Below are 22,898 nucleotides of genomic sequence, written 5' to 3' on the forward strand. Positions count from 1 at the left end.
AACTATATAGGTAGGTACATTGTTATTAACTTAATTAGGGTACTCCTAAGGCTTAGGAAGAGCCACACTCAAGGGGCCAAAGAGCTGCATGTGGCTTACGAGCTGCAGTTTGCCGACCACGGGTCTATATCATCCCTATTACTGCTGTAACTGCAGAGCTACCTTCACTCATGATGTGAATTTAGGCTGATTCCTTGTTCTTGCTGTTTCTGATTTGCTATCTATTCTTTGTTCCGATTAATTGCAAAGGGTTGTAATTGAAGGGTTTTGAGCAGAAATAATTCAAATAATTTTGATGAGTCACATTTCTCCCTCTGTGACACTGTTGGAGCTATGTTTTACTTGACATCTGACCTAGACACTAAAGTTTAGGTGATTTATTATCCCAGTCTGACAACTAGAAATAATTTGCTGTAATAATATGCTTCCTAAAAGCCACACAGGTGGTCAGAGATATGTGGACTGGTCTCAGGTTTTCACATGGCATATAGTACTGGCCTGTATCAGTTCCTTTCCTAGATAATGTGCCAGTTTTACTATTTTGTGATACTTCAAGAATCATTATTAAATCTACAAAGCCACCTTCTATAGAGGACTGTGATTAGCTGATCTTAATCCTTTGAAGAGAAAGCAAAAGGAAATAACTAGTATTAAAATAGAAATAATATAAGATTGACATAGGGAAAGGTTTCTTGCAGTGTAATTATAAAGGTTGTAGAGTTTCTTTTTTTGACATTCTATAGAACATAGGCCCCTTTTCCTGTGGAGAATGGTCATAGGTAGCACAGATGTCGCATCTGCTTTGCTTTTCATGTGCTTATGCCTCAGACAAACTGAGCAATTTGTGAGACCTGCCCTAACTTTTCCTACTTCTTGTTCATACTGCTCCTAAATTTAACTAAAATGGTCGTTTGTCAAGGTCTTTGCAAATATTCCTTCTCCAAGAAACCAAGCCAGAAAATGTTTTTTCTCTTTTGAATTCCCATTGCCTCATAAGCACTGGCCACTCTCCTTGTTAAATAGATGTGAGCCCCCTAGGGCAGGGTTTTCATACTAACCATCCATATGTTTATTGACCATCTGCTATGTTCAAGCACTGTGCTCAATGCTGGAGATTCAGTGAATAAACAAGGGTTCCTTGCCCTCACAGAATTTACTGCCTTTACTAGGGAGTTCAGAAAATTGAACAAACTATTAAATGGTGTGATAAATGCAATGATAGGGAAGAAAGGACTTGTGGGAGCACATAGTAGGGCTCCTATGTTGGTTTGTGGTTTTCCAGATTTCCTGTAGAAAGTGGCTTTTAATGAGAGACCTGGAGGATGAATAGGAATTAGCTCAGTACCTTTCAATACCATTTTATACATAATAGCACAATAAATATTTGTAACTTTCATAGTTATCCCAGCACTAGGTCTGTGGGGGGAATGTCTCTGTTTTCTTGACTAAAGGAACTCCTCTATTAGGGTCTCTCTATCTGCCCATTTTCAGCCCCTGCATTGCTGGGCAAAAAGGCGCCAGCGGCGCACAGGGGACCCCTTCACTTCACAAAGTCCCAGGAGCCCAGCTCCCCTATCATTGCATTTATCACACCATTTAATAGTTGCTCGTTCCATTTTCTGGCCTAAGCTCTACAAGCCCAGATTCAAAATAGAACTGAGAGACAGAAATAGTGTAAGAGAGAAAGCATGAGCTCTGATTGGCTAGAGAGGAGAATCTGAAATATGAGCAAATGTATGACTTACATACCCTCTGCTGGGTCAGCTTACTCTCTGCACCTCCTCCCCCCATCCTGAGAAACAGATTTCTATTTCTATTAAAGAAGGATGACTCATTTTCAAATAGGCACTATCATAGGCCACTCTCAGTTTCTCTCTGTGGAGCTTTTACTTGTTTGAAGTTTTGCCATTAAGGCTTGGCCTTGCATTGATGTAGGTGTGGGCACAGCCCAGGGCCCTGGAAGTTCAGAGTATGGATGAGGCAGGAAGTTGTATAGTATAAAGGGAAGAACTCAGGCCAAGATCAGAAGACCTGGATTCCAGTTTAGGCTCTTTTGTTACAGAGTTGTAAAATCTTGAATCTATTTCTTTACCTTTCTGAGCCTTGGCTCCTTTATCTGTAAAATGATGGGGAGGGAATCATATTCAGTGACTCAGGAGGCCAGTCCAGCTCAGGTATCCCAACCATTCTGAACTAACACAATGTTCTTGGTTATGGAAGATGGATTACCTTCCTTGGGCATGACACGTTGCCTCCCAAAGTAACCAGCTTTGGGTCTGCTCTGTGCTTATCTCTGTAGAACTTACAGGCAGGAGTATAACTGAATACAGGTTTGGCTGCTTGCCACAAGGAAAGCCAAATTCATGAGACAGGTGCTTATGAGAAGAAAAGTAGTTTATTCAAGTGCTGGCCATCTGAGAAGATGGGGGACTCTTATCCCAAAGCCCATCTTAACATCTCAGTGCAGGCAGGGATTTTTATTAGGAGGGAGAAGGAAAGCAGAACAAAGAAATGGGGAAGAGGGCTTGAAAGTTCTCTACCCGTAAGTCAGCACAGTCCATTCCAATGATTATATTGAAACTGGTCAAGCGGAGCAGCTTTTATGGTTGAGAGTCACTAAGTCTCCTGGATCCAGAATGTCCGGTTGCTGGAGTTAGCCTCCTTCACTGAGGCTAATTCCTGTAATATGCTTAAAATGCCATGAGCGATATATGGCAAACCAGGCCTTTGTTTTAAGGCATACATCTTATTCCCTAATTTGGGGAGAAGCATTGTTCATTATATGTTATTTAATCAAGAAGTTTATTTTGTTGGTTAGCATAAGATGTCATATATCCTCTGTAACAGGAGGATGGTGAGGGTGATGAGGCTGAGTGATTGGATAGGGCTAGCCCAGTGCCTGAGCTGGAGGAGTGACATGGAGGAGCCTTGGACTGCTCCTTGTGTGTGTTGAGTTGGAATGCTGAGCAGGTGCTCTGATCTTAGTGTTCCATGCAGGCTCATGGAAGTTTTAATGTCATTTGTGATTTCTTTGTGTAACTTTAAAATTCTTATTTGCCCTGGAAAATGTTAGTTGAATAGATGACTAAGTGAAATGGGACAGGAAGAGCCTTAAGAATAAGGTAATTATGATAAGTAGGATCCCTACCCCTGCTTCTCCTCTATTTCTTTCTTTAATGTTTTTCTTTTCGAAAAATTTCAAAACTTCAGAAAAATATAGTAGTATAATGCCACCCATATATTACCTATATTTAATAATAATTATATTTCTGCTATATTTACCTGCTGTGTTTGTTGAAGTATTTTAAAGTAAAATATAGATATCATGGCATTTTACCTTAGATGCTTCAAAAATGACTCGAAAAAATAAGGACATTTTACTTAACTGTATTTTTCATTGTCATGCTTAACAAAATTAATCAGTTTCTCTATTTATCTCCCAAGTATATTGATTTGTTCAAACCAGAATTCAAAGGTTTCATACATGTAGATGTAGATATTTTGCTTCATAAGTTTCTTTTGATATCACCTTTATTTTTCATGAATTTAAAAGATTGGATCAATTGCCATGTAGAATGTCCCACCTTCTGGATTAATTTTATTGTTTTCTCGTGATGTCACTTATGGCTCTGATTCCTGTGTTTTCTATTAAATGGAAGCTAAATCCAAGGGTTTAATGGATTAAAGACTGAGTATTTCTGACAAGAATTACTTGTGGGTGGTGCTGTGTTTTTCATGTTGTATCACATCATGAGTTACTTAATGTTTAGTTTTCTCATTATTAGTAGTGTTAATATTGACCCCAGTACTAGGCTGGTGACCATTGTGGGTTTTTTTCCCATTAAATCTTTACTGTTCAGATTATTACAGTTGTTCCTCTTTTTCCCCCCAATAGCTCTCCTCCACCCGGTTCCCACCCCACCCTCTCCCCTTACACTCCCCCCTCCCCCACACTGTCCTCATCCATAGGTGTACGATTTTTTTCCAGTCCCTTCCTGCACCCCTCACACCCCTTCCCCCACCCCGAGAATAGTCAGACCACTCCCTTTCTATGCCCCTGATTCTATTATATTCAGCAGTTTATTCTCTTCATCAGATTATTTATTCGCTTGATTTTTAGATTCACTTGTTGATAGATAGGTATTTGTTGTTCATAATTTTTATCTTTACCTTTTTCTTCTTCTTCCTCTTCTTAAAGGATATCTTTCAGCATTTCATATAATACTGGTTTGGTGGTGAGGAACTCCTTTAGCTTTTTCTTATCTGTGAAGCTCTTTATCTGACCTTCAATTCTGAATGATAGCTTTGCTGGATAAAGTAATCTTGGTTGTAGGTTCTTGGCATTCATCACTTTGAATATTTCTTGCCACTCCCTTCTGGCCTGCAAAGTTTCTGTTGAGAAATCAGCTGACAGTCGTATGGGTACTCCCTTGTAGGTAACTGACTGTTTTCTCTTGCTGCTTTTAAGATTCTCTCTTTGTCTTTTGCTCTTGGCATTTTAATTATGATGTGTCTTGGTGTGGTCCTCTTTGGATTCCTTTTGTTTGGGGTTCTCTGTGCTTCCTGGACTTGTAAGTCTATTTCTTTCACCAGGTAGGGGAAGTTTTCTGTCATTATTTCTTCAAATAGGTTTTCAATATCTTGCTCTCTCTCATCTTCTGGCACCCCCATAATTTGGATGTTGGTACGCTTGAAGTTGTCCCAGAGGCTCCTTACACTATATCTTCATATTTTTGGATTCTTTTTTCTTTTTGTTTTTTCAGTTGGTTGGTTTTTGCTTCTTCGTATTTCAAATCTTTGACTTGATTCCTGGATTCCTACTGTTGGATCTCTGTATAATATTCTTTATTTCAGTCAGTGTATGCTTAATTTCTAGTTAGTCCTTTTTCATGTCCTCGAGGGTCTCACTAGATTTATGGAGGGTCTCACTAAATTTATCGATGGTTTCTAGAAGATTCTTTTTTTTTAAATTAAATCTTTATTGTTCAGATTATTACATTTGTTCCTCTTTTTCCCCCCATAACTCCTCTCCTCCCAGTTCCCGCCCCACCCTCCACCCTCACTCCCCACCCAGTGTCCTCATCCATAGGTGCACGATTTTTGTCCAGTCTCTTCCCACATCTCCCACACCCCTTTTCCCCCCAAGAATAGTCAGTCCATTCCCTTTCTATGTCCCTGATTCTATTATAATCACCAGTTCATTCTGTTCATGAGATTATTTATTCACTTGATTCTTAGATTCACTTGTTGATAGATGCATATTTGTTGTTCATAATTTGTATCTTTACCTTTTTCTTCCTCTTCCTCTTCTTAAAGGATACCTTTCAGCATTTCATATAATCCTGGTTTGGTGGTGATGAACTCCTTTAGCTTTTTCTTATCTGTGAAGCTCTTTATCTGACCTTCAATTCTGAATGATAGCTTTGCTGGATAAAGTAATCTTGGTTGTAGGTTCTTGGCATTCATCACTTTGAATATTTCTTGCCACTCCCTTCTGGCCTGCAAAGTTTCTGTTGAGAAATCCGCTGACAGTCGTATGGGTATTCCCTTGTAGGTAACTGAGTTTCTTTCTCTTGCTGCTTTTAAGATTCTCTCTTTGTCTTTTGCTCTTGGCATTTTAATTATGATGTATCTTGGTGTGGTCCTCTTTGGATTCCTTTTGTTTGGGGTTCTCTGCACTTCTTGGACCTGTAAGTCTATTTCTTTCACCAGGTGGGGGAAGTTTTCTGTCATTATTTCTTCAAATAGGTTTTCAATATCTTGCTTTCTCTCATCTTCTGGCACCCCTATAATTCTGATGTTGGTACGCTTGAAGTTGTCCCAGAGGCTCCTTACACTATCTTTGTATTTTCGGATTCTTTTTTCATTTTGCTTTTCCGGTTGGGTGTTATTTGTTTCTTCACATTTCAATTCTTTGACTTGATTCTTGCGCTCCTCTGGTCTGCTGTTGGGTGTGTGTATTATATTCTTTATTTCAGTCAGTGTATACTTAATTTCTAGTTGGTTCTTTATCACAACATCGAGGGTCTCATTAGATTTCTTGAGGATCTCACTACATTTATCGGCAGTTTTTAGAAAATTATTGAAAGACCTTAAAAGTGTGGTTTTGAGCTCTATATCTTCCATTTCTGACATCTGCGTCCTGTTTCTTTGTCTCCACATTTTTTATGCTTTCTTGGTGCAACCCCTAGTGGTCTTTATGCGCAGTCTTGTTGTAGTTAAGCCTAGATTGTTGTAGGTAATACTGGCGGGGATTTGACCACCAGGCCAACTGGCTGTGAGAATCAGCTGTGTCTGCAGTGAGAGAACTTCTGTCCTCTAGGGAGGTGCTAATGTAGCCTTTGCCTGAGGCTATCCGGCAAATGCCTCTGTGCAGGGCTTGGGCGGGGCGGGTCGCATGGGATCAACAGGGTGGGCCGGAGCGAGCAGTTATGCCTGCTGTCAGTCCTGTCCCAAGGGGCTCTGCCTCTCTGAGTCCCAGCAACCGCTGCAAACCTCGGAGAGAAAGCTGCCTTCGAGTTCCGACCGAAGCCTGACAGTCCCACTTCTCCCGTTTGAGTCTGGGTCCCTAAAGACTCGCCCGGATCTGGAGCTCAGAGTCTGCGACTCCCTCCCGATTGAAAATGCCAACCGCACCCTCAGCCACCAGCCTGCTCTGCATGCACTCCGCACCTTAGTATTTGACTTCAGCACTGCTTCTCCTCTGAGTCTCGGCATGCGTTTCTCTTTCCTCCTAGTTGTAGGACTTCCACTCAGCCAGCGTTCCTGTGGGTCTGGGTGATGTCCGTTTCCGTCTTTTAGTTGTTGTTTTTTGAAGTGGTTTTTCGAGGTAGCAAACTCCAGCATTAACCTATGCCGCCATCTTGGTTCTCCCTCTAGAAGATTCTTGAATAATCTTATAACCATGGTTTTGAACTCTATATCCAGTAGTTTGCTTTCCTCCATTTCTGTCATTTGTGACCTGTTTTTCTGTCTCCTCATTTTGGCTGCTCCCCTGTGTTGATATAGAGTGGTTTTCTGTGCTAGGTGCCCTATAGGGCTCAGTGTCTCAGCCTCCCCAATTACCTGAGGTGGACACTCTTGGTGCACCCCTTTGTGGGCTTTGTGCACAGTCTTGTTGTAGTTAAGCCTTGATTATTGTAGGTATCACTGGGAGGAATTGACCTCCATGCCAATTGGCTGTGAGAATCAGCTGCGTCTATGGTGGGAGAACTTCTGTGCTGGAGACACCCTTCTGGGGCAAGACTTGCTTCAGTGGGGCTTTGGTGCTCACTGATTCTGCCCCCTGAGTGTGTCCCTTATGGATCTGAAGAGTTTTAATCTAGATGGTCCCACTCTGACTACTGGGTACACTGGCACTTGGATCTCTAAGAAGGTGCTAATTTAGCCTCTGCCTTAGGCTACCCAGCAGGATCTATGGAGAGATTTGCAGATTCCTCTTCTTTGTTTTGGGTTTGGAGGTGCCCAGATGAGGCCCAGCTGTGAAGCAATGCAAGCTGCTGTGGGGCCTTGGGCCTTCTCTTGGATGTTCTGGGTCTCTCTGACCCAGCTGCAGTTTGTTAGGTAATTTTAGATTGCAAAGGGCCAGGTCATTCATATGCAAAAGCCTCTGCACACAGCTTGGGTGGGGCGAGGTCTCAGGGAATCAACAGGGCGAAGCAAACAGCTATGGCTGATCCTCAGTCCTGCCCTAAGAAGCCCCGGGTCTCAGTGTTCCTCGGTATTCATTGCAAGCACCTCTTAGAGAAAGCCGACCTTGAGTTCTGCCCGATGCCAGACAGTCCAGTTTCTCCCCATACGAGTCTGGGTCCCCAGAGACTCGCCCGGAACTGGAGTTCAGAGCAGGAGTGTGTCTCCCTCCGGATTGAAAAATACAACCGCATCCTCAGTTGCCAGCTCTCTCTGCGTGCGCCTCCGTACCTCTGCACTTTACTTCTGCACCTCCTCTGAGTCTCAGTGCTTTTCTCTTTCCTTCTAGTTGTAGAATTTCCACTCAGCCAGCCTTCCTGTGGTTCTGGATGGTGTCTGTTTTGTCTTTTAGTTGTATTTTTGAAGTGGTTGTGCGAGGCAGCAATTTCCATGTTTACCTATGCCACCATCTTGGTTCTTCCCATTGTGGTTTCTTTTACACCTTGTGACCTGTAAGTAAAAGTGATTCTTTAGCACTATGAATATCCAGTTCCCTAACAACCTTTCACTTCATGGTGTTGGCATCCTTGTTCAAATCAATTATGTAATTAGAAATATTTGTAATATGGCAATATTTCTTTTTTTTAATATTTCTTTTTTTAATTTAAAAATTTTTGTTTACTGATTGATTTTAGAGAGAGAGGCAGGGAGAGAGAAACATTGATTTGTTGTTTCACTTTTAAAAGATATATTTTTATTGATTTCAGAGAGAGGACGGGAGAAGGATATAGAGATAGAAACATCAATGATGAGAGAATCATCATTTGGCTGTGTCCTGCACACCCCCTACTGTGGATCAAGCCTGAAACCCAGGCATGTGCCCTGACCTGGAATTGAACCATGACTTCTAGGTTCATGGGTCAATGTTCAACTGTTGAGCCACACCAACTGAATTGTTCTACTTATTTATGCATTCATTGGTTGCTTCTTGTCTGTGCCCTGACTGGGAATTGAACCCATAATCTTGGCATATTGGGTCAACGCTTTAACCAACTGAGCTGTCCAGCCAGGGCCTGGCAATATTTCTTAATATATTATTCCTTCTATATTGATTAGCTGACACTCTTGTGTGTGTGTGTGTGTGTGTGTGTGTGTGTGTGTGTGTGTGAGAGAGAGAGAGAGAGAGATTTTTGTCAGTGACAACTAGCATATTTATTAGTATAAGACTAAAGAGTCCATCAAAAGAGACCAAAAACATTAATATCACTATGTTTGTGGTTTTTAGGTCCCTAAGATCTTTTTACTCTTTCCCTTATGACCTTTTACCTTCTTTAAATATCCCTGCATCTTGTCAAAAAGGCCCAGGGAGTTTCAGAAGGGAGGACTGACCAGAGACCAAGCAGCTGCACAGACAAGCCTGGAGGATGATTGGAGTGTGATGATGGGGAAGAAGCAAGGCTCCTTAAGCTGAGGGTCAGGACCACAGAGGATGTGGTCACCTAGAATGAAGAATGAGTCTTCTTTTAGGCTTTTTCAACATCCCTTCAGCTTCAGATAGCTCCTTAGGAAGCCACGGCTGCATGCTGGTTATGAAAATATAGTTTGGTCGATAATGTGCTGGTTGTGGGTAGTTCCTGGGTTGTGGTACACTGCTGCTCTTAGGCCAAAATTGAGTCCTAATGTGAAGACAAAAAATAGACTTATCAATAAAAGTGAGTGGAATGGGGGCCTGAAGTCTCTATCTTTCTACTTGTATCTCTTCCAGGTGGAAAATAAAGCTATAGGGTAGAATAATGAAATTGATGTTGGTAAAAATGACAATAACCATGGCTAACTTATTATTTTCAGACAAGGGGAGGTTAAGTAACTCAGCCAAGGTCACACAACATAGCAAATAATTAATACAACAAGATTCAAACCCAGGAGTGTGGGCAACTTTGTGACTGAAGCCTTACCCTGGATACCAGGGTCATGGAAAAGCAGCCAGGTTGTAGTCCCAGCTTGGCTGTGTTATCTATTGGCTGCTGTGAATACCTGTACTCTAGCCTCACCAAAGGCAAGGGCACAGAGACATGTGTAAAGTTGGTGTTTAGTTGGAAAATTTAATTAGGGAGCAATGAGTCCTGATAATCTCTGACCCTTTGAGATGTTACTCAGAGTAGATGCTCTGCTTCCATCTCTAGAGAAATTCCAAGTTTCCAGGAGTCCTATACTCTGACCTGTACTCAATGTGTTTCCATGCCCAACCACGTGCTCTGGAGGCTCTGTGTCTGGCTTGGGTTACCCAGAGATGGAAAATACCAGGTAGGGTCATGGATAAGAATAGAAACTCACAGATCAAGCACATGATTTCCTGCTGGGCTCTGGTGGGAGTCATAAGCACAGAGTCATCTTGTTCTGGTCACTGCTTCCCCACAGGTGGGTGGGTTGTGGTAGGGGAAATGAAGCCCTCCTCCCAGAAAAACCCCATGGTTGGTTTCTATTCATACACATTCACATACTCACACACTCATTCTCACCCCCCTCACCCCCCAAAAACCCTCCTAAGCTGTTGGTGCTAGGACAATCAGGTAATTGTGGCTTCACATCTGAGTAACACAGAGGTAAGAGGTAAGAGCACTCTAAAGATCAGCTTTATTTAACACTTGGCCAGACATAGGCAAGGAAATAGGTTGTGGTGGCTACAAAGAAATTTTTTAACTTCTCAAAGTTCAGGAAGAGTCTAATTTATATACTCCCAATTATCCCTTGCTGATGTACCAACACTTTATTTAAAAATAAAATAAAATACAATGAATTAAGATACCCAACAAATTTTAACATGAAATTAATATAAAAATTATGAATGAGATATTTTGCCTTCTTTTTAATAAAAAGTTTTGAAACCCAGTGTATGTTTGACATTTATAACATGTCAGTTTGGATGAGCTGCATTTCAGGTTCTCAACAGTCATAGTGACTGGAGCCACTGCAGTGGACAGCGCAGGCCTAGAGTCTTTGATGCCAGAGTTTCTGTCCAGACTCTTCAAGGACCAACCCTTTCTTATTCCTATGTTTGTGATCAGAATACTAATTGTACCCATGATACATCCAAAGTATACTCCTTCCATGAATGTTTATCTGCTCTATGATATTTTGAGACTCTGCGTGTGTGCATGCATGTGTGTGCCTGCTGTCTAGGAAAGTCAGGGTCTGGGCACAGATATGAATGTTACCACTGTGTATGGTAGTGAATTTAGGGGTAATTTTTGCTGTTATCACTGGTTCGATCTTTGACCTCCTTCATCAGCACAGAAGTCTAATGGCTTAGAATTAGTCCCTTGTTTCTTTGGTGCAGCTGTCCCCTTTTTCCTTTTCTTGCTATAAAGAATTAACCTTGGAAAGCAACCTTTAGAGCAAACCACAAAATGGTGGTTCGTCAGAGAAAATTCTTAGTCCCCTGCAATGGCCCTCAGACACCTGAGACCTCAGACCCTGGTTCTGGGAATGGCATGGCTGGGGGGATAGACATTCTGTGAGGTGAATGCCAGGAGAGACAAGTCCTCAGATGTGGGAGATACAGGACAGAGACATGGCTAGGTCCTAGGGCTCTCTGACCGTGATTCTGTACTCTCCCCACAGAGGGAATGCATATCAGTCCACGTGGGTCAAGCAGGAGTTCAGATTGGCAATGCCTGCTGGGAGCTCTTCTGCTTGGAACACGGCATTCAGGCAGATGGCACCTTTGGTGCCCAGGCCAGCAAGATCAATGATGATGACTCATTCACCACCTTTTTTAGTGAGACTGGCAATGGGAAGCATGTGCCCCGGGCTGTCATGGTAGACCTGGAGCCTACTGTCGTAGGTGAGTATGGACTAGGACCCTCCCATAGAAAGCAACATGAGACTGTGAGGCTTTGTCTATGAGTTTAACAAAGCAGAATCTTTAACTGGAAGGTGGGGATGGCTCAGCTAGAGCCCTTCTGCTCCCCATGATGTCTGTCAGCTCCTTGAATTGTCCATAAGTGGGGAACTCACAATAGGAACCAGGACTCTCTGCTCTCCCATCACAGCTCTAACTGCAAATAAAATGCTCTCTGCTTAAACCGGTGTAGACAGATTAAATTGTCAAAATTGTTTACACTAAGGCTAAAAAATACAAATGATTTTAGGTATTATAGGAAGGCCCCAAATAGCCAATTTCTCAAGGTTTCCAATTCTATAACAATTTCAAAATATTCTCACGAGTTTGATATAAGCTTGCAGTGTCTGGCACACAAAATGGAATAATAGCAGGCATTTTTCTCATAACCAGAGGTGGCTATAGAAGCTTGAACTTCGTTTGAATGTTAGAAAACAGAAATTCGGGTCTCTCCTTGAGTTCATCCCCTCAAGCACCACTTCCCTGGTTCTGGATTTCCTCAGCTCCAAGCTGGGTCAACAATCAAGGGATAGATAAGTTTCATAGGGATGTCTGGGCAAATGTCTATAACGCCTGACCACTAATTTCTAGGCACAGCTGACTCCCGGTACTTCTGCCTTTGAGAACTTTGTACAAATACAAAAAGTGCAGATTACCCTCACAGGCCACCATGCAAATGGATGCTTTCTCTAGGGGAGTAGGAGACCCCTGAAGAGAAGAAGGGGTGTAGTTTGGACCTGATGCCTCTAATTGGATATGTGCCCATTTCATGTGGACCCTTAGAGGTGAGCAGAGTGCTCTTGACAGCCTTTCCAGGGCTCCTGCTCCTCTAGAACCTTTCATTCTAAAGTATCTCTAATGCCTGATATATATTATTATCACCTTGAGGTGGAGGTGATGGGGGACTATTCCCGGGAGAGACTAGGAACTGGGCAGATCACCCTGAATCTTTCTCTGTGTCTCTAGAACATTTTAATGCAAGTGAAATCAGGTTAAGTTTTGAGATAACTTTGCAGCATGAAAGAAAAAATAAGAAGGAAGCCTTGAGGGATCAAGGTAGATGGAAGGAGTGGCAATCAACCTTTGTGTTCAGTGAGCTTTGTAAAGTTAAGGCTTTTTTAAGTTGCAGCCAGGAGAGCAGTAGGCTTCTCATCACCTGCTGGAGTCACTGGCTTCTGGTTCTTTTAGTGCCTATGTCACTTTAGACTTAGCCTTTTTCACATTTGTTACAGGGTTGTCTGGATTCACCTTTGTAGAGTTTTACAGTAGGGAAGTGAAGACCCAGAAGGGTATTATATGATATTCTAATGGGAAAGGAGATAGTAAGACCTGATGGTCCTCCTCTCTTGGTAGATGAGGTTCGGGCAGGAACCTACCGCCAGCTCTTCCATCCAGAGCAGCTGATCACAGGAAAGGAGGATGCAGCTAACAACTATGCCCGGGGCCACTACACAGTGGGCAAGGAGAGCATCGACCTGGTGCTGGACCGCATAAGGAAGTTGGTAAGTATTAATAAGGGCAGGCTAAGGTGGATAGGTTTAGAGACTCATACCTCTCTGAGAAGAATGGGTAGAGGCATATGGCCCTAGGCTATAGGATAGAGATTTCATAGATTCACAGGGTGTAATCCAGTGGTTCTGAACTTTTGGGGATCAGACAGTTTTGAGACTAATGACCACTATAACCCCTTTTCTAAACTGAAAGGCTGCTTTGATTTTACCCATGTAAAAATGTTGAGGGATGTAGTGGGCCAGACAGAAGGATTGCCTGCCTTTGTCCACATTAGGGTATTCTTAGAAACTTGTCTTCATGTTTTCTTCTCATATTTTACTCTCCCAAGACAGATGCCTGCTCTGGCTTGCAGGGCTTCCTGATCTTCCATAGTTTTGGTGGGGGCACTGGCTCTGGCTTCACTTCTCTACTGATGGAACGCCTCTCCCTGGATTATGGCAAGAAGTCCAAGCTAGAGTTTGCTATCTACCCAGCCCCCCAGGTCTCCACTGCAGTGGTCGAGCCCTATAACTCCATCTTAACCACCCACACCACACTGGAACATTCAGATTGTGCTTTCATGGTAGATAATGAAGCCATCTATGACATCTGCCGCAGGAACCTAGACATTGAGCGCCCCACCTATACCAACCTCAACCGCCTTATCAGCCAGATTGTATCCTCCATCACTGCCTCTCTCCGCTTTGATGGGGCCCTCAATGTGGACCTCACCGAGTTCCAGACCAACCTGGTGCCCTACCCCCGCATTCACTTCCCACTGGTCACCTATGCACCCATCATCTCTGCTGAGAAAGCCTATCATGAACAACTCTCTGTGGCTGAGATAACCAGCTCCTGCTTTGAGCCCAATAGCCAGATGGTGAAGTGTGACCCAAGACATGGCAAGTACATGGCCTGCTGCATGCTCTACCGTGGGGACGTGGTGCCCAAAGATGTGAATGTTGCTATTGCTGCCATCAAAACCAAGAGGACCATCCAGTTTGTAGACTGGTGTCCCACTGGCTTCAAGGTGAGAGCTGATGACATAGGGAGGAGTTAGACAACTAGAGAAGCAGAGGTAGATTACCAAGGATGGGGGAGAAGGATGTATAAACTCCAGAGTCTTGGACAGATATACAATTCCATGGACACTTCAGGCTTTATTGGAATGATATGGGAAGAGGGGCTTAAGCCAACTATACCATGAATTAAATTCATTCATTCACTCACTCATTTAATTTATACAGGTAAGGGGGGAATTTATTAGAAAGGATTAGTAAAAGAACAGGAGGGGCACTATTGCAATAGGGAGAAGACTTCTACAGCTCCTACCCTAAGATCTGCAAGCATCTCACAGGTCAGGCAGAAAAGGGTATTTCTTTTATAGGGAGGAGTGGACAGGCTAGAAAGAACATGTGTGGGCAAATGATATGAACAGGATGAAGGAGTAGAGGTAGTTGTAATCTGACAGTGTATTAGAAAATGGAGATAACCAAATTATTCAAATTGCCAAAGAGGTGAAATTCCCTCCTCTTAACAAAAGATGTGTCCTCCTAATTTATTGTGAAAAATTAAATATTCTTGGGGAAATGTGGAATATCCAGGGAAGACCCCTGGATAAAGTGCTAGTTAAACACTGAATAGTGATAAAGCCACCGTTTGACTTGCACTAGCAGGGCATGCAGCTGGCTCTAAACATGTGAACTGGTTGATCACTTTGTCCTGTGTTCCATGGTCTTTAAAGAGATTCCACCAGCAAAATAACTACCACCATTTATATTAATTTGTACTGCCTAGGCCTTTAATAATTCAGAGGTTTACTGAGCACTGGACTCAAGACAGTGATGAACATGTCTCAGTTTTTCCTTGGTGGGACTTACAAAAACAAGGCACCATGTGCCAGCCTCTTGGCTGATCTATTTTATCTATGAAGCTCTGACCTAGCTGATCTGCTGAGTAAGGAATTGTAACATTCTTCCTCATTGCTACATACATAATCTTTTTTTCTAGATTCTGCCTATTTTATGTGTAAGTTCTGGTTATTCTTATGAAAAGAGTCACACTCTTGAAAAAATGCAGTTCTTTTTTTCCCCCCTATTTCAAATGGAAACAATAAAACATGCTAATAATAAGAAGAAGGTAGAAAAAATGAGATGTGAGGGTGGTGGGGAAATTAACAAAAGGGAGACCTCTCCCATTCTCTCCTTTATTTTAAACTGAAGCTTTGGGGTCATGTCCAGGAAGATAAGGTAATGCCATCAACTTGATCTGCTTTTCAGAAAAGCACAGGCTGTGGGAAAGTTGTTGTTGAACTTCCTCCTCTTTCATTCTTCTCAAGGGTGTTTGTCTGTACTTGATTTAGGTCAAGGAATACTATTGTTAAAAAAAGAGAGTTAGCTCTAGGCAACAAGTTTTTGCTGGTTAGGGCCAGATCTAGCAAATTATGTAATGTGGCTGAGTTCATATTCATTGCCCTTCCCATTCTTATTTTTGGTATTTACTTCTTTCTTAGCATCACCTTTATCACCAAGATACCACTTTTATCTAAGAGGATTCACCTTTGTGAGTCCATTTAATGGGTTAACCACCTTAGCTGTACAGCCTGCTGCCACTCCCACCTCTGTCTCTCAAGAAGCCATGTATTTATTTTAAAGCTATGAATTGAAGAGATTGGCAATTAATGCATGGTAGTCTGGGTAAGAAGAGGTATTTTTTGGGTGGCAACATGAATCTTAGTCCATAAGTATTATCACAGTTTGTCACTTTAGATTTCTTCCAGCTTTCTACAGTTCCTAGGCTTGGCTTTGGTTTGATATGTATGTGAGGAAAAGAAAGATTTCTAGCATAGTAGCCCCACCATAAGATTGAGCCAGATTTGTTGGTGGACCCTGCAATGCTACCAGAATTGAGAAGTAGGCTTGTCCAGGCAAGAGTTTTAAACTAACTTTCTTTGCTTGGAGTCCTTGCTTTTCTTCTAAGAAGCTCCATTTCTTAGAGACACAAGGCTTGATTAACACTAACTCCATTGCCAGGCCTTTTGGATCTTTTTATTTATCGCTCTGGAATATCTCTATGACCTTTTAAACAACCTTCCCAACCTTCTGCTCCCCTCTTTTCACCTCTAGCCCTATAGTCCCACTCTCATGCCTGTGCCTGAGTCCTGCTCCCACACCATGTGATGAAGTTGCCTCATCTCAAGTCACCCTTTGGCTACCCTGCATCTTCTTTTGTTGTTTCTCCTCTTTCTCTGTTCTCCAGGTGGGCATTAACTACCAGCCACCTACTGTGGTGCCAGGAGGGGACCTGGCCAAAGTCCAGCGGGCTGTCTGCATGTTGAGCAACACCACAGCAATTGCGGAGGCCTGGGCCCGCCTTGACCACAAGTTTGACCTCATGTACGCCAAGCGGGCATTTGTCCATTGGTATGTTGGAGAGGGAATGGAAGAAGGAGAATTTTCTGAAGCCAGGGAGGACCTAGCTGCCCTAGAGAAGGATTATGAAGAAGTGGGGACTGATTCATTTGAAGAAGAAAATGAAGGGGAGGAATTTTAAATATACATGTTCCTCATGGCTGTGCCTCTTTATTTTTGCTGCTCCACTCTAAGCACATGTAACTATTCTAAGAGTCATAGATGACACTCCCAGCTCCAGCCTAATCGCTGTCTGACACCAGTACATGTGGGATGACTGGGCTGAAAATGGATGCTGTGCTGCATCAGATCCTCCCTTGGGTAAAAGCAGCTTTGTGTCATTACAGAAAATGAGAGTCATTGTCTCTGGGTTAAGGTGAAGTCCACTTACACGTGTGGTGAGGTCTGATCAGGATTTTGAATTCTGGATTAGGTTATTGCCAGGGCTGACCAGCAGACCCTGAGCAACAGATGAATGATTACTCTGACACATGTTTCTGTGAAAGAGAGGGCTAAGGGAGTGCCTGGCTAGAGAAACCAAATAGCCCCATTCACCTGTCTCCTTAGGCTTTTATTGTAACAACAGCTTGAACTAAAATTAACTATTAGATACTATCAGCAAGGTAAGTATCCTTGAGAAGTCATGCATCTGTAGTGTCCTTTAAGCAAGGACGTCTAAAGATTAAGCATAAAGATTCTAGTAAACACCTGGGGGCTTGTGTGTATATAGACTTGTTTGGAAAGATCAAGGCAGGGGCTATTGCCTTCAGCCAACTCCCCCAGGAAGTTCTGACTTTTCAGAGTTTCCTCTTTACAGACTTCCTTTTTTTAAAAAAAATATATTTTATTGATCCTTTACAGAGAGGAAGAGAGAGTGATAGAGAGTTAGAAATATCGATCAGCTGCTTCCCGCACACCTCCCATTGGGGATGTGTCCGCAACCAAGGTACATGCCCTTGACCGGAATCGAACCTGGGACCTTTCAGTCCACAGGCCGACAGTCTATCCACTGAGCCAAATCGGTCAGGGCTTTACAGACTTTCTAACCAAGTCCCATGCTTCCCTACAGGCTATGTTCACCCTGAAACACAGCCTGTTGGCTAGGGAATGGTAAAACACTAGGGAAAGAAAAGATCTGGGCATTGGGAAGGGAGTGACACTATTTAAGAACTGGCGAATCAGTGAGAAACAAGACAGACACATCTCCTGCCCGCGTAATCACACAAAGGAAGGAATGAGAAAATTTCAGATAGTGTTAAGTAATATCAAGTAAACCAACAGTGGTACAAAGTGCCTGGGGGAATAGAGTCAAACCTCAGTTCTTGACTATCTCTCATCTTGAACAATTCGCTTCTCAACCTGACAACCCTTTTATGCTGATGCCTGTATGATCAGTCACAAGTCTCTCAGGTGACAAACAGGAGATAATGCATGAGTATGAGTCAGTTTACCACTAAACCTCACATTATAAACATCTCAGGAAATTGTGCTGTGAATATTTTCATGGGTTATTTTGCTTTTGTTGCTACTTATTACTTTTAAATATTTATTTTTACTGTACATTTCATTTCCTTTTTTGTTAAATGTTCATTTACATTTCATGTCCTTTTTTAAAGTGTTTATTTATAGATTAAATAGTGCATTAGACATGTATGTAAGAAAGGTTAAAAGAAGGAATCATTTGGAGGTCTGGTACGAATTAATTCAATTTACATGATTTCTAATGGGAAAAAATGGTTCGGTTTTCAAACAAATTGCTTCTCCAACAGCCTTCTGGAACAAATTAAATTTGAGAACCAAGGTTCCATTGTACTCTTTTGTATTGGGTTGTCAGAAAAGGCCTCATGGGGACCTGAATGAAGACAAGAGCCATCATGGGGAGTTCTGGAGTCAGAGGATGCTGCCCATAGGGCAAAAACACATATGTGGGAACAAGTACTAGTATATGCAGAAGCATTGAAAAGTTTTAAGTAGAATATCGACTATAGTTTATATGCATACATAACTTATTTCTAATCCTCCCAACAGTCTCAAATGGATATTCTCATTTTACAAATGAAAAACCTGAGATTTAGAGAGTTTGTTTAAGAAATGGACCACCATCTCTATTCTCTTGTCTACCCTACACTTACTGCCTCATAAAATGATGGATGGGGGGAAACCAAAAGTGTATATCATTTACATAGGGGAGGACAAGTTATTGCATCTCTTCTCTGAAGTTGGCAGCTCTAACAGGATTTTAGAAAATATCAAGACTACTAAACTACTGGTAAGATATCCAGGGTTGGGCCCATAGTAGGTCCATATCCATTAAATGGATACCTTATTAATTGTTGACTTTTCCTAAATGTTTCTATTCGATATTCGTTGGAAGCCCTGAGAAAAATAGAATGAAATGGTGGATTAAATTGATTTTTGAAAGGGAACCAGTCTTTGATTCCTGGAATAAAACCATACTTGGTCAAGGTGTAGAATTCTTCTTATACATTGCTGAATTCTATTTGCTAATATTTTGTGAAGAATTTTGCATATACATTCATGAGGGATGTTGGTCTTCAGTTTTATTTGTATTGTGTCTGATTTGGTATCAAGATAATACCGGCCGAAAATGGTTTGGCTCAGTGGATAGAGCGTCGGCCTGCGGACTGAAGGGTCCCTGGTTCGATTCCGGCCGAGGGCATGTACCTGGGTTGCGGGCACATCCCCAGTGGGAGATGTGTGGGAGGCAGCTGATCGATGTTTCTCTCTCATCGATGTTTCTAACTCTCCATCTCTCTCCCTTCCTCTCTGTGAAAAATCAATAAAATATATTAAAAAAAAAAAAGATAATACCGGTCTTATAAAATGAGGTGAGAAGTGGTCTCTCTCCTATTTCTCAATTAGAATTAATTAATGTTAATTCTTAAAATATTTGGCAGAATTCTACAGTGAAACAACTGGGCTAGTATATTTCTTTATTGGGAGTTTTACAAATTAACAGTTCTTCCTTTCTTTCTTTCTTTCTTTCTTTCTTTCTTTCTTTCTTTCTTTCTTTCTTTCTTTCTTTCTTTCTTTCTTTTTTAACCTTTTAAACATCACTGTATTTAGCCCTGCAAATAAACAAAACACAAAAGATAAATATAAAGGTATAGATATACATATATAGATCTAGATATACATATAGAGACAGATATAAATTTGTGGTGATTTATTTTTTTATTTTTTTTATTTTCCCTTTATTGATTAAGATATTACAAATGTGTCCCTATCCCCCACAATGTCCTCTCATGCCCCCAATCCTGCCCTCACCCTCACCCCCTGTTGTCCACATCCATCGCTTATATGCATGCATACAAGTCCTTTGGTTGATCTCTCCCCCTCCCCTCCATCCTCCCCTACGTTCACTCTGAGTTTTGAGCATCTGATCGATGCTTCTCTGTCTCTACATCTGTTCTTGTTCATCGGTTTATGTTGTTCATTATAATCCACAAATGAGTGAGAGCCTGTGATATTTATCTTTCTCTGACTGACTTATTTCACTTAGCATAATGCTCTCCAGCTCCATCTATGCTGTTGCAAATGGTAGGAGTTCCTTCCTTTTTACAGCAGCATAGTATTCCATTGTGTAGATGTGCCAAAGTTTTTTAATCCATTCATCTGCTGATGGGCACTTGGGCTGTTTCCAAATCTTAGCTATTGTAAATTGTGCTGCTATGAACATAGGGATGCATATATCCTTTCTGATTGGTGTTTCTGGTTTCTTGGGATATATTCCTAGAAATGGGATCACTGGGTCAAATGGGAGTTCCATTTTTAGTTTTTTGAGGAAACTCCATACTGTCTTCCACAGTGGCTGCAGCAGTCTGCATTCCCACTAGCAGTGAACGAGGGTTCCTTTTTCTCCACATCCTCACCAGCATTTGTCATTTGTAGATTTGTTGATGGTAGCCATTCTGACAGGTGTGAGATGGTACCTCATTGTCGTTTTGATTTGCATCTCTCAGATGATTAGTGACTTTGTGCATGTTTTCATATGTCTCTCAGCCTTATGTATGTCCTCTTTCAAAAAGTGTCTATTTAGGTCCGTTGCCCATTTTTTGATTGGGTTGTTTATCTTCCTTTTGTTAAGTTGTATGAGTTCCCTATAAATGTTGGAGATTAAACCTTTATCAGAGATATCATTGGCAAATATGTTCTCCCATGCAGTGGGTTTTCTTGTTGTTTTGTTGATGGTTTCTTTTGCTGTGCAGAAGCTTTTTATTTTGATATAGTCCCATTTGTTTATTTTCCCTTTAGTTTCCATTGCCCTAGAAACTGTGTCAGTGAAGAAATTCCTTCGGCATATATCTGAGATTTTGCTACCTGTGGATTCCTCTAATATTTTTATGGTTTCCTGTCTTACATTTAAGTCCTTTATCCATTTTGAGTTTATTTTTGTGTATGGTGTAAGTTGGTGGTCTAGTTTCACTTTTTTTGCATGTGTCTGCCCAAATTTCCCAGCACCATTTATTGAAGAGACTGTCTTGACTCCATTGTATGTTCTTGCCTCCTTTGTCAAATATTAATTGAGCATAGTGGTTTGGGTCAATTTCTGGGTTCTCTATTCTATTCCATTGGTCTATATGTCTGTACTTGTGCCAGTACCAGGCAGTTTTGAGAACAGTGGCTTCGTAATACAGCTTGATATCTGGTATTGAGATCCCTCCTACTTTGATCTTCTTTCTCAGGATCGCAGCAGCTATTCGGGTGTTTGTTGTTTTTTTTTTATTCCAGATGAATTTTTGGAGCGTTCTTTCTAGATCTGTGAAATATGCTGTCAGTATTTTAATGGGGAGTGCATTTAATCTATAGATTGCTTTGGGTAGTATAGACATTTTGATGATGTTGATTCTACCAATCCATGAACACGGTATGTTTTTCCATCTGTTTATGTTTTCCTCTATCTCTTTTTTCAATGTCCTGTAGTTTTCTGGGTAGAGGTCTTTTACCTCCTTAGTTAAGTTTATTTTTAGGTATCTTAAATTTTTTGGTGCAATGGTAAATGGGATTTATTAAAATTTCTCTTTCTGTAAGTTCACTATTGGTGTATAAAAATGCCATAGATTTCTTGGTGTTAATTTTGTATCCTGCTACATTGCCAAAGTCATTTATTAGGTCTAATAATTTTTTGATGGAGTCTTTAGGGTTTTCTAGGTACAGTATCATGTTATCTGGGAATAATGACAATTTTACTTCTTCTTTTCCAATTTGGATGCCTTTTATTTTTTCTTCTTGTCTGTTCGCAATGGCTAGCACTTCCAGTACTATGTTGAACAGGAGTGGTGAAAGTGGGCATCCCTGTCTTGTTCCTGTTCTTAAGGGAAATGGTTTTAGTTTTTGCCCTTTGAGTATGATGTTGGCTGTAGGTTTGTCATGTAAGGCTTTTATTATGTTGAGATATGATCCATCTATTCCCTCTTTGCTGAGAATTTTTATCAAGAAAGGGTGTTGGACTTTGTCAGATGCCTTTTCTGCATCAATCGATATGATTATATGATTTTTGTCTCTCAATTTGTTTATGTGATGTATCACGTTTATTGACTTGCGGATATTGTACCAGCCTTGCATTCCTAGAATAAATCCCACTTGTTCATGGTGGGTGATCTATCTAATATAATGCTGGATCCAGTTTGCTAGAATTCTTTTGAGGATTTTAGCATCTATGTTCATCAGGGATATTAGCCTGTAATTCTTTCCTTGTGGTGTCTTTATCTGGTTTTGGGATCAGGGTAATGCTGGCTTCATAGAAAGAGCTTGGAAGCGTGCTTTCCTCCTGAATTTTTTGGAATAGTCTGAGAAGGATTGGCTTTAGTTCTTCTTTGAATGTTTGGTTAAACTCCCCTGTGAAGCCTTCTTGTCCAGGGCTTTTGTTTGCTGGATGCTTTTTGATTACTGTTTCAATTTCATCAGTAATTATTGCCCTATTCAGGTTTTTTATTCTTCCTGATTGAGTTTTGGAAGCTTGTATTTTTCTAGGAATGTGTCCATTTCATCAAGGTTGTCCAGTTTGTTGGAGTAGAGTTGTTCGTAGTATTTTTTGACAATCCTTTGTATATCAGTAGGGTCTGTTGTTAATTTACCTCTTTCATTTCTGATTTTGTTTATTTGGGTCTTTTCTCTTTGTTTCTTGGTGAGGCTGGTGAGAAGTTCATCAATCTTGTTAATCCTTTCAAAGAACCAGCTCTTGGTTTCATTGATCTTTTGTATTTTTTTTTTTTGTCTCTATGTGGCTTATTTCTGCTCTGATCTTTATTATTTTTTGCCTTCTGGATACGGTGGGCTTTTCTTGTTGCTCTCTTTCTAACTTTTTGAGTTGTGGTGTTAGATCATTTATTACCAGTTTTTCTTGTTTTTTGAAGTAGGCCTGTAGAGCTATGAACTTCCCTCTCAGGATTGCTTTCATTGTGTCCCATAGATTTTGGATTATTGTGTTTTCATTGTCATTTGTT

At 41.3% G+C, this 22,898-nt stretch overlaps 1 protein-coding gene across 7 annotated transcripts in view; it reads left to right on the plus strand.

Annotated features, from left to right (window-relative positions):
• LOC132228220 (tubulin alpha-8 chain) overlaps positions 1-16,591 on the plus strand; it is a 68,417-nt gene extending 51,826 nt beyond the window's left edge. For 3 of the 7 annotated variants that reach the window (XM_059684265.1, XM_059684264.1, XM_059684266.1), the window contains 3 exons: positions 12,884-13,032; positions 13,371-14,051; positions 16,280-16,591. In XM_059684265.1, the coding sequence (XP_059540248.1) occupies positions 12,884-13,032; positions 13,371-14,051; positions 16,280-16,573 (1,124 nt within the window). In that variant the 3' untranslated portion in view covers positions 16,574-16,591. Of the gene's footprint in view, positions 1-11,250; positions 11,474-12,883; positions 13,033-13,370; positions 14,052-16,279 lie in introns of all 7 variants that reach the window. The other 4 variants (XM_059684271.1, XM_059684268.1, XM_059684269.1 and 1 more) reach the window with 3 other exon arrangements.
• Positions 16,592-22,898: the final 6,307 nt, after the last annotated feature.

Source organism: Myotis daubentonii, chromosome 2, assembly GCF_963259705.1.
Source record: "Myotis daubentonii chromosome 2, mMyoDau2.1, whole genome shotgun sequence".
In the NCBI taxonomy this organism is placed as follows: Eukaryota; Metazoa; Chordata; class Mammalia; order Chiroptera; family Vespertilionidae; genus Myotis; species Myotis daubentonii.